Source organism: Mastigoproctus giganteus, chromosome 6 (assembly GCF_048544385.1).
Source record: "Mastigoproctus giganteus isolate SK-2022 chromosome 6, ASM4854438v1, whole genome shotgun sequence".
Classification (NCBI taxonomy): domain Eukaryota; kingdom Metazoa; phylum Arthropoda; class Arachnida; order Uropygi; family Thelyphonidae; genus Mastigoproctus; species Mastigoproctus giganteus.
This window is the reverse complement of record NC_143580.1, coordinates 232,616,555-232,628,989: the sequence shown is the minus strand read 5'-3', so window position 1 is coordinate 232,628,989 and position 12,435 is coordinate 232,616,555. Positions and strand designations below refer to the sequence as shown.

Sequence of the window (12,435 nt, the reverse complement as noted above, 5' to 3'; positions counted from 1 at the left end):
TCATAGTATCCAATCAAATTGGTCAGACAAGACCTGCCCTTAACAAAACCATGCTGTGTCTGAGCTATAACTGAAGTCTTGTCTAAATGATCCTGCAGTGCTTCTTTAACCAGTGCCTCCATTAATTTTCCTGGAACCGAAGTTAAACTAACAGGTCTATAATTACTTGTGTCAGCCTTTGATCCTCCTTTGTGAATTGGGCTTACATTTGCACATCTCCAGTCTATGGGTACCTCCCCTGAGTCCAAGGAAGCTCTCATAATTATGGCTAAGGGTTTGCTTACTTCCTTTGCTGCCTCCTTTAATATAACTGGATAGATCCCATCCACCCCGGGTGCCTTTCTTGTGTTTATCTTCAACAGTTTCTCCTCCACTTTACTCCCAGTTATTTCAAGATTCTGTAGCTTACTGCTAGAGTTGAATACACCTCTGGCATTCCCCACGCTGAATACCTCCTCATGTGTGAATGTCGATGCAAAATATTCATTTAGTTTGTTAGCTACCTGAGCAGGATCATCAACACTTGACCCATCAATATCAAGTGGACCAATCTGATTCATCCCCTTCCTTCTAGAGTTTACATAAGTAAAGAACTCTTTGCTGTTTTTCTTTGCATCCCTTGCCAAGGATTTCTCATAATCTGCCTTCGCCTGCCTAACCTCCTTTGTAACTTGGTTGCATATCAACTTGTATCTATCATAGGCTTCTGTGTCATGTGTTAATTTGTATGTATCCCATGCATTTTTCTTCTCTGCCATATGCCTCATTAGTTCATCTGACATCCATTTTGGCCTAAACCTTGAACAATATTTCTTAGTTGGTATGTAAAGCCTAGTAGCTTCCAAGATAAGTTCTTTGAATGCTTCCCATTTTGAATTTGCTGTTGGTAACATCATCAGTTGGTCCCACTGTATAGAATTTAAATACTGTCTCAGTCCATCGTAGTCGCCTTTACGGAAGCAATAACCCTTCCCTTTACCCCAATGGTAGTTACCTCTTTGAGTAAATCCCACTTCAGCACACTGTGATCACTGCCACCTAGTGGTTCATTTATCTGCAGATTCTTAATGCATGAAGAATCACTGCTGATAATCAAATCAAGAGTATTACTCCCTCTAGTTGCCTCCCGAACATGCTGATGTAGAAAACAATCATCCAATAAATCCACAAAAGTCCTGCTAGTGTGTGAGTAACCAGCCCCCAAATTCCAGTCACTATCTAGGAAATTAAAATCTCCCATTATAAGACACTCTGATTTACTGGCCCACTCTATTTCCCTGTACAGTTCCTTATACTCATCAGAGTCATTAGGCCTATAGCACACTCCTACTCTCAATTTTGATCTCCCAATGTTTATGTCACACCAAAGTGACTCCACACTGCACTGTCCAGCGATGTCGACTGGCTTCACTTCCTTGGTTTTTATGTGTTTCTTAACTAATAACATAACCCCTCCTCCCTTCCTATCCTGTCTATCCGTTCTGTAGACGTTGTACTCCCCAAATTGCAGTTCTGCATCCCTTATATCTGTGTGACACCACGTCTCTGATATCCCAACAATATCTGCCTTCGATGTTTTGAGCAATACCTCAAATTCATCAAATTTATTTACTAAACTCCTAGCATTGGTGTACACGCAAGTATACCTGCACCAGTTTCTATTCTTAGCTACCCTAACACAACCCATGTGTTTACTTGTACCGCAATGGCTCCCAGCAGTCTCTGAAATACCATGCATCTTGTTTTTCAGGCTTCTGCTCATGTTTTTCAGGCTTCTGCTCATGTTTTTCAGGCTTCTGCTTCAGCTTATACCAAGTACTTATGTAAACACTATACTCTTCCCTCTAGTGTTTACATAAGTACTTATGTAAACACTAGAGGGAAGAGTATAAATCAATTTTGTCCACTTGATATTGACTGTTGATGATCTCATTCTCAGGTTTCAGACAAACTGATTTTGCATCTAGCATTAGTTAAGGCATAGGATGCAAGAAAGCAAGCTTATACAGCAACAGCCAAGAAAAAAAAAAAAATTCCCATTTCACCCATCTAGTCACTCCAAATGTTTTTCTAGTTCAGCCTTAAATTTATTTAAGCTATAAACTTCCACAACAAGAGATGGAAGTGTGTTCCAGCAATCAACTACCCACTGGCTAAAGGTAAACTTCTGCACATCTATTCTACAACTGTCTTTCCTCAGTTCGAATCTATGTCACCTCAGGTTCTTAATCTAAGCAATCAGAAGTACTCCCTCAGCATTGAGCCTGCTCAACCATCAAAGGCCTTAAACACCTCAATCAGATCACCTCACAGGTGTCTAGTCTCCAGATGCTGCAACTTGCAGAACTCAAGCACTTTCTTTATAAGTGCACCCCTTTGTTCCTCTCACCAATCTTGTTGCCATTCTCTGTACTCATTCTAGCAACTCTACATCCTTCCTAAAACGAGGCCTCCAGACCTGTATACAGTACTCAAGGTGTGGCCTGACCATTGCCTTATACAAAGGGATAATCATCTCCTTGTCTCTGCTAGCAAAATTCCTATTTATCATTGACAAAACTCCATGACCTGCTCTGACAACCCATCTGCACTGCTCAGAAAACTTCATATCTGACTGCACAATTACTGCTTTTTCATTGTGTAGTGCCACACAGTTGGTACATTTCTCTTGGGTTACTGCTACCCGTATGCAGTACAGTCAGTCCTCGTATAACACGATAGTTGTGTTCCTAGAAACCCTAGTGCAATGCAAAATCGTACAATATAAACAACAGGCCCTATGGGAAAAATAGGGTTAGGCGCCGACCACTCAAGATTCAACACACATTTGTAACCAAAACATTACCAAACACAATAAATAATCGTAATAAAATACTTACTATTTTATTACGACTGTTACATAATAAAATATTGCTAATGCTTTTGCTTCTATCGTAAGCAAACTTGTTTTTTATTTGATTTTCTATCCAAACAGATAACAGCCGTTCCATCTCCTCCAATTCTTTGTGTCTTAATCTAATGGATTTTAATTACACTTTGAGTTGTTCCTGCTATGAAAGTTGTTTTTATTTTCTCTGCATTCTTTGTAATTCTCGGTGTTGCCTCATTTAGGTCTGTAGCATGTGCAATATCACATGGTCTTCTATTTCGCTCAAAGCGTTTCACAATTTCATATTTTTTCTCTATCGACAGAGGCGGACTGGCCATAAGCCTTGATATTGCTTTTCTTTTTCTCTCTGAATCTGCAGTGTCTTCACCAGGACGCTTCCTTTTCCCACGTTTTAAGTATTTTACTCATTTTTAGAGAATCAAGCACAATTACAAAATGAGGAGGCACTCCTGATACACATAAACAAAGCTGCGTGCGTGTAGCAACTGAATAAACAATACCATAAAGGCAGAGATACACTATTAATACCTCACATTTTACTAAAGCACATTCCTAGGGGTTACTACTATAAAACAATAAAAACAATTTCCAGTTGTGTTTCTGCTAGTGAAACCTGTTATAAACTGGCAGTCAACTCGAGCTAATTGCATTTGCGATTATACCGATAGCTGGAATTGTGTTGGTTTTTACGTTATTATGGTGAAATGCGTTTCCCCTTCACTAATATAAAAAACAAAAATACATTTTCAGAATCTTCTCTTCATTCCTATCGTGTTGCGTTCAGTTTGGGTGATTCCGGTCCTACTGCCATTTCTTGTAAACACAAAGGCGAATCATGCATAAGTGAATTCGGTTCGTGTTATATAAGATATCGTTCTCCTATTTATAAATCGATCGAATTTGTGTAGTGTAAACACGTGTTATACGAGGACTGACTGTACTTTGCATTTGTCAATGTTAAACTTCGGTTGCCACTTCTCAGCCCATCTGCCTAACTTTTCTAGATCCTGTCGCAGTAGCATACTGTCATTAACAATTCTGCTGACCTTTGTATCATCTACAAACTTGGACATTAAGCCTGATATACCTTCATCAATATCATTGATAAATACACAAAGCAACAATTGGCCCAGCACTGAACACTTGGGTACTCCACTAATAACATTTGGCCACGTAGAGCAGTGTCTGTTTATTACCACTCTCTGCCATCTCCCACTCAACCATCCCTTTATCCATTGCAGCAACTTTCCCTTAATGCCATACCACTCCAATCTGTACAGCAGTCTTCCATGTGAAACAGTATCAAAAGCTTTCCTGAATCTAAGTATAGTCAGTCCTCGTATAATGCGTGTTTACACTACACGAATTCGATCATACACGATTTACAAATAGGGAAATGATATCTTATATAACACGAACTGAATTCGCTTATGCACGATTCGCCTTTCTGTTTACAAGAAATGGCAGTCGAACGCAGAATCACCCCAACTGAATGCAACACGATAGGAATGAAGAGAAGATTCTGAAAATGTATTTGTTTTTTATATCAGTGAAGGGGAAACAATTTCACCATAATAACATAAAAACCAACACAATTCCAGCTATTGGTATAATCACAAATGCAATTAGATCGAGTTTACTACCAGTTTATAACAGATTCCACTAGCAGAAACGCAACTGGAAATTGTTTTTATTGTTTTATGGTATTAACCCCCAGAAATGTGCTTTAGTAAAATGTGAGGTGTTAATAATGTATCTCTGCCTTTACGGTGTTGTTAATTCAGTTGCTACACGCACGCAGCTTTGTTTATGTGTATCAAATGTGCCTCCTCGTTTTGTAATTGTGCTTTATTCCCTAAAAATGAGTAAAATACTTAAAAGGTGTGAAAAGGAAGCGTCCTGGTGAAGTCACCACAGGTTCAGAGAGAAAAAGAAAAGCAATATCGATAAACAGAGGCGGACTGGGTCAAAAATTCTTACCCGGGAAAATTTATAGTGGCCTCATACTATGGTTTATGGCTAAAATCACACCGGCCTCCGGCCCACCGAGGTTTCCCTGGTAAGGCTTATGGCCAGTCCGCCTCTGTCAACAGAGAAAAAATATGAAATTGTGAAATGCTTTGAGCGAAATGGAAGACCATGTGATATTGCACGTGCTACAGACCTAAATGAGGCAACACCGAGAATTACAAAGAATGCAGAGAAAATAAAAACAACTTTCATAGCAGGAACAACTCAAAGTGTAATTAAAATCCATTAGATTAAGACACAAAGAATTGGAAGAGATGGAACGCCTGCCATCTGTTTGGATAGAAAATTAAACAAAAAAACAAGTTTGCTTATGATAGAAGCAAAAGCATTAGCAATATTTTATTACGATTGTTTATTGTGTTTGGTAATGTTTTGGTTACAAATGTGTGTTCAATCTTGGGTGGTCGGCACCTAACCCTATTTTTCCCATAGGGCCTGTTGTTTATATTGCACGATTTTGCATTGCACTGGGGTTTCTAGGAACACAACTATCGTGCTATATGAGGACTGACTGTATCTGATATCAAAATTATGACTACATTGTAGTATCCAATCAAATTGGTCAGACAAGACTTCCCCTTAACAAACCCATGCTGTCTGAACTATTACTGCAGTCTTGTAGGTGATCCTGAACCACCTCTTTAACCAGTGACTCCGTTATTTTCCCTGGAACAAAAGTTAACTAACAGGTCTATAATTATTTGTCACCCTTTGCATCCCCTTTGTGAATTGGGGATACATTTTCTCATCTCCAGTCCATGGGTCCTCCTCTGACTCTAAGGATGCTCTCATAATTATGGCTAAGTGTTTGTTTACTTCCCTTGCTGCTTTCTTCAATGTAACTGGATAGATTCCATCTATCTGACCCGGGTGCCTTTTTTATGTTTCATTCACAGATGAGGAATTCTGTAGGAAAGTGAAAACCAGAATATGGTCCCTCCAGGAGTACCCTAGAAGAGTTATTAGGCAGGAACTGCCAAAACTATTGATGATGTTGGAAGTTTTTTGGTGGAAACGTTCCAGTTTTGTGCACCCCATAGGAAGAACTTTTGTTTTGCTGCTGTTGATTTTTAGTCCAAAGATTTCTACCATTTGGCAAAACGTGTCAATGTTTTTGTGCCGATGTAATGCTGTCGTCAATAAGCACGTTATTGTCTGCAAAACTGAGATCCTGTGAGAGAAATTGACCTGAAGAAACCTCTAGGTTGATTCTGAATTTGTCCCCTGTTAGTTTTAAACATAGTCTAGGGTTATTATAAAGAGAAAGTGAGCTAGAGTGTCTTCCTGTAGAACTCCTGAGGTGATGGGAAATTTCTCGGTTTTTTCCACCGTTAATGAGGACTCTGGCAAAATAATCCTAGTAGGGTGCTGCTATTGCTTTAATAAATATTTCAAACATATTTCAATATTTGAAATATGTTTGAAATATTTCAACTTTAATATTTCAAACATCCTTGACCTGTTAACAGAGTCGAATGCTTTGGAGAAATCTATAAAGTTTAAAATCAATGGAAGATTTTTGTCTTTGGCTCCTTCTTATACAGTGGATATGTTCAAGAGTATTGCAGTTTTCAACCGACAATATAGATGTGGGATACTCAGCCCAGCACCCTCCATGGACTGCGAACTGTCAGCTGCATCTGCCAATTGCCAAACCCCTTAACTCATACAGGGAATGGCGACTACTAATGGAGACCCTGTGAGTTAATTAGTGAGCATAACAGGAAATGAGCCTGACAGTGCTTTTGCTGCTCTCTCCCATGAACTGTGAGGACAATAGTCACTACTGTAAATTGTATATGTATGTCATTTCATTTTATCTCTATATCATTTAATGTCATCTTGTTTTTGTTCTTGAATGTCTTATGTTATTTAATGTTTTTGTAAAACCCTTATCTGTAAACGCAGGGCCTTTTGGCTGTAAAGGGAAAGTTGCAACACTTAATCTTGTAACCAGTTACAATCAAATGTTGCAATAAAGATTCTCTCTCTCTCTCTCTCTCTCTCTCTCTCTCTCTCTCATATCACTATATTATGCAAATTTCACTTTCATTAATTTTATTCTTCCTATCAGAGCATTATTCACCTTAATATGGTTCCCCTCTAAGGTGCCTAGTTATCCCTGCAACCCTCATATTCAAAGCCTTTCCTTGTGTTGTGGGCACCCTTTTCTTGACTTTCCCAACCATATCACCCTCCTTTGTACCCTTTCAAGAAGTGTTTTTTTTTTTTTTTTTTGATAGGATACCTTGGGTCCTCTTTGTTGCTTGTCTACACTGTGTGGAGAGGTTTGTTATCCTGCATAGTAAAATATTCTCTGCTGTCTTTAACTTAATTTTTCTGAAGACTAAATGCACAAGGCATAATATGCCATGGGCGGAAATTAACTATATAATGTCAGTGTAAATACACCATAGTTTACCCATAAATTTATGGGTAAACTATGGTGTATTTACACCGATGTTATACAGTTAACTTAATTAATTACAAAAAAAAAAAAACGCAGTTTGTAGCATTAAAATGTAGTTTTTTCTTTTCTGACATTCCCAGAAACCTCTGGCGCTTCGTAGCCAGGTGGGCAGGAGCAGCAGTGCATAGCACACGCTTCTTGATTAGACCAGGGTTCGAACCCGTGACCACCAAATACGGAGGATGCGGAAAGGTCAGGGAATAACTACCGCATATCCCCGGAGCAATATGGCCTTAGTTGCTAATGCTCCTAAAAACCAAATAACAAACAAACAAACCTAGAAGCCTATCCAAGTTATTTTGAAGGATCCCTGCTTGATACTGGTCATTAATCACTCCAGTTGTGATATCATCTACAAAATTTTATATCACTGCTAGTATACCTTCATCAGTGTCTTTAAAGATTTCTCTTGATTTTCGTATTTAATAAATAACATGATTAAAATATTCAGGGAAACCTAAATTTGATTTTATTTGTTTTATTGATATACTTTTCAGAAGATTATGTTATGTTCTTGCAATTATAAGATAATCAAATCTTTTCCTGAATTTTTAGGTTGCCAGCTAATGAAGGCTGATCGACCTAAACCATTTACATTTATCATCAGAGGACTTCAATGGACAACAGTAATTGAGCGCACCTTTCATGTTGATACCGAGCAAGAAAGGTTAGTGGTCTTGGTGGGAGGAGGTAATGTAAAATGCTTATTGTTTTCATATCCACATGTAACAACTCAATTCACAGTGGATAGGTCTCATGAAATTTTCATCAAAATTCATTAAAAATCAGATCGATAGAAATTGTGCCTACTCCCCACCCTCTAGCCCCCACCTTAAAATTTTGATTTCTCTGTATACAAATGGAAGTATTGTTCAGTGGTTTGGTGTGTTAATAATAAGGAAAAGTCAGATGAAAAAGAGAATTTTCAGCAGTTTTGTTGATCTGGGTGGGGGAGGCAGTTTTAGGTCAAATTCAGATTCCATAGTCTTCCCCCCCCCACTGAAGAAACATTGATATAAATTTGGAACATTAGCTTTAATCTTTTTTTCCGGACTTTAGAATATTCTGAGGGACTTTTGTACCTGTTCCCCAAACTTCTACCCATAATGTTAGAGGCTTTAAACCCTGAGGTACACTGATAATCAGATGTGCTTGAAGTGTAACACACTATAAATTACCTAATTTGTTTTACTTCTCACCTAATTTTGTTTCCAATATTCAGTATAAGGCCACTCATTGATAAATGAAAGTCTACTAATGTTGCAATAAAGATTCTCCAATAAAGATTCACTACTTAGAAGAGGTGCCTCCTTAGCCAGGTGGGCAGGAGCAGCAGTGCGTAGCATGCTTCTTGATTAGATGGGGGTTCGAGCCCGTGACAAAGAGGCGGCAAAGCAACTAAGCAAACCCTTAGCCATAATTATGAGAGCATCCTTGGACTCAGGGGAGATTCCCACGGATTGGAGATGTGCAAATGTATCCCCAATTCACAAAGGGGGATCGAAGGGTGACACGAGTAATTACAGACCAGTTAGTTTAACTTCTGTTCCTGGTAAAATAATGGAGTCACTGGTTAAAGATGCATTGCAGGATCATCTAGACAAGGCTGCAGCAATAATTCAGACACAGCATGTGTTTGTTAAGGGAAAGTCTTGTCTGACAAATTTGATTGGTTATTATGATGGGGTTACAAAGGAACTGGATGCAAAAAATAATTTTGATATCATATATTTGGATTTCAGGAAAGCTTTTGACACTGTTGCGCATGGAAGACTATTGTACAAATTGGAGCAGAATGGTATTAAGGGTAAGTTGCTACAATGGATAAAAGGATGGATAAGTGGGAGAAGACAGAAGGTGGTATCGTGGACTAATGTAATTAGTGGAGTCCCACAGGGTTCGGTGTTGGGTCCACTGTTGTTTTGTATACATATCAATGATATTGATGAAGGTATATCAGGCTTAGTGTCAGTTTGCAGATGATACAAAGGTTGGCAGGGTTGTTAATGGCAGTGTGCTACTGCAACAGGATCTAGCAAATTTGGGCAGATGATGGGCTAAGAAGTGGCAACTGAAGTTTAACCTTGACAAATGCAAAGTACTGCATATGGGTAGAAGTAACCCCAGAGAAACGTACCAACTGTGTGGTACTACACTTAAGGTGGTAGAAAATGAAAAAGACCTGGGAGTAATTGTGCAGTCAGATATGAAGTTTTCTGAGCAATGCAGACAGGCTGCCAGGGCAGGTCATGGGGTTTTGTCACTGATATATAGGAATTTTGCTAGCAGGGAAAAGGAAGTGATTATCCCTCTGTATAAGGCAATGGTCAGGCCACGCCTTGAGTACTGCGTACAGGTCTGGAGACCTCATTTTAGGAAGCATGTAGATTTGCTTGAGCGTTTACAGAGAACGGCAACAAGATTGGTGAGGGGAATGAAGGGATCCTCTTACAAGGAGAGGCTTAAGTTCTGCAAATTGCAGTGGCTGGAGACTAGGCACCTGTGCGGTGATCTGATTGAGGTGTATAAGGCCTTGAATGGGTTGAGCACGCTGAATTCTGATTGGATCCTTCCACTTGTTCAGATTACGAACCTAACGGGTCATAAATTGAAATTGAGGAAGGACAGATGTAGAATAGATGTGCGGAAATTTGCCTTTAGCCAGCGGGTGGTTAATTGCCTGAGGAAACTTCCATCTGTCGTTGTGGAAGTTGATAGGTTGAATAAATTTAAGGAGGAACTGGACAGGCATTTGGAAGGAATGGTATGATTTTTTTTTTTTTTTTTTTTGCTGAAGCTGCATAAGCTCATACACTTGCTTTCTTGCATCACATGCCACTGCTGCTGCTGCTACTACTACTACTACTCACTTCAAAAACTGGTGTTCGCATGTGAATACTGGACCCCGAAATGGGGTACAAATAAACATCGCAGATGGATTCAATTGAGAACAACTGACATGGCTGAGCAGCTAAATGTACCCAGGCTCCCAAAGTTAATTGACAGCAGGCATTTAATGACTACAGTAAAAATGTTCACAGGAGTGATAAATGTCCCAAACATCCATGATTTCTGTCAGTGGCACCCTCCTCCATCCTTGAGGTCTGACCCCACACTAATCCTCAAATACAGCCGTCTGAAACTTTGTAATTGTTTTCTGCCTGCCCAGACACTCCCCAAAATTCAGGCACTGCTCTGACCTGGAATTAACCTGCAGAAAATGGCTACCAACTACAAATACCGTTGCATTCTCCTCTAGTGGATTGCATCTGTTGCACTGGAATAAATTCTTCCAAATTATGTTATGATGTTCATTTCTGTTTCTCTTTATATTTTCCTATTTATTATAATTTCATTTTTATGTTTTAATTTTTGTGTAACTTGTAATTTCCCATCTAACTATTCATTTCCCCAGTTTAATCACATGTATCATTTTCTTCCTGTAAAACTCCTGGCCATGTCACCATGATGAGAATTATTATTTCTAATACTTGTACCGTACCTAGCAGCAATAAAGACATTTTATTTATTTTAATTCCTTCAAGGGCATCTACTCTAATCTTTCTTTCATTCTACTCTGCTCTGTTGAACTAAGAATTATTATCAGCCATTTGCAGTGTACTTTCTAATGAATTATTAACCAACAGAATTATTAATGTGGCCCTCCAAAAAAAAAATTGTATAAGTTATATCACTTTGAATTCAGTATTGGAAAACAGATTTTAGTAACTGAAAGCTTTTACATTTTAAGGGAAGAATGGATGCATGCCATTCAGTTTGTTGCTGAAAGGTTGCAAGAACAAGACCAAGATGTGGAAATGTTAGATAGCAAAGATGATGATCTCTTTGGGAAGCTAAACATTTCAACTCGGACTTCCATTTCCAAAGGAAGGAAAATTGTAAGTAGTGATCTCTCTCTCTCTCTCTCTCTCTCTGTCTCAATTACAATAATTAAAAATAAAATTTACTTGAACTCGCTGCAGATGCACAGTAAAAGTCATACAAATAAATTCCAGCACGTGCTTGTTCCATACATCTGCCATACTGAGTGGACTGTAGGTATTGTCTCATAAAACATAATTGTATCATTTTGTGAGTCAGCTATATCTTTATTAATTTATTACTATCTTATCTTATCTTCCTTCACGGATTAGATTAGGCGATCTGCCTGTTCCGATCTCGAAGAGGTCTGCCCAGACAGAGGAAGGAACAAGAGACAGAGGAAGATCTTCGATCTTCCTCTGTCTCTTGTTCCTTTTGCTCTATACATGTAAGCTAATTTAGGGAATCTATTATCTTCCATTCTTTCTACATGTTCTTTCCATCTTTGTCTATATTCTATAATTTTTTCATTAATTGAGTAAATCTTTAATTCCTTTATAATATTTACGTTTGGTATTTTATTTAATTTTGTACATCCTTTAACATATCTTAAAAATTTCATTTCTGCAGCTTGTATTCTATTAATGTCTCTTTGTTTCCGTATCCATGTTTCAGAACCATAAAGAAGTGTTGGTATTGCCATTACTTTGTAAAATTTCAATTGTGTTTCTTTCCTTGTTTTTTTAACCCGGGGTCCTTTTATTGTTCCACATATATTTTGAAATTTCACCAATTTCTGGTTCATATCTTCTTCGACATCATATGTTATATCACATCCTAGATATTTAAAATGTTTACTTGTTCTAATATTTTGTCTAACTATTTTTGTTCTCACCGTATTTTTCCCCTTAAAAGCCATTGTTCTAGTTTTCATTGTTCATATTTTAACTTTATATTCTTCTGTTATTTGGTTTAATTTAAATACTGCTCTTTGTAAATTATCTTTACTATCTTGAATAATTACTTGATCATCTGCAAATAACAGTGTATTAATCCTATTCTCTGTATTTAAATATATACCTGTATTTATTTCTTCTTTCCATTTACATATCATATCCTCAATATATATGTTAAACAACATTGGTGACAAGTTATATCCCTGTCTAACTCCTTGATTTATTATACTTTCTTCTGTTAATTTATTACCTGTATCTATTACTAT

General features: G+C 38.0%; 1 protein-coding gene across 3 annotated transcripts in view; it reads left to right on the top strand.

Annotated features, from left to right (window-relative positions):
• The window catches only part of Akt (AKT serine/threonine protein kinase), a 151,094-nt gene that overhangs the window by 88,136 nt on the left and 50,523 nt on the right, over positions 1-12,435 (top strand). For all 3 annotated transcript variants that reach the window (XM_090375762.1, XM_090375760.1, XM_090375761.1), the window contains 2 exons: positions 7,947-8,058; positions 11,143-11,290. In XM_090375762.1, the coding sequence (XP_090231888.1) occupies positions 7,947-8,058; positions 11,143-11,290 (260 nt within the window). The remainder of the gene's footprint in view (positions 1-7,946; positions 8,059-11,142; positions 11,291-12,435) is intronic.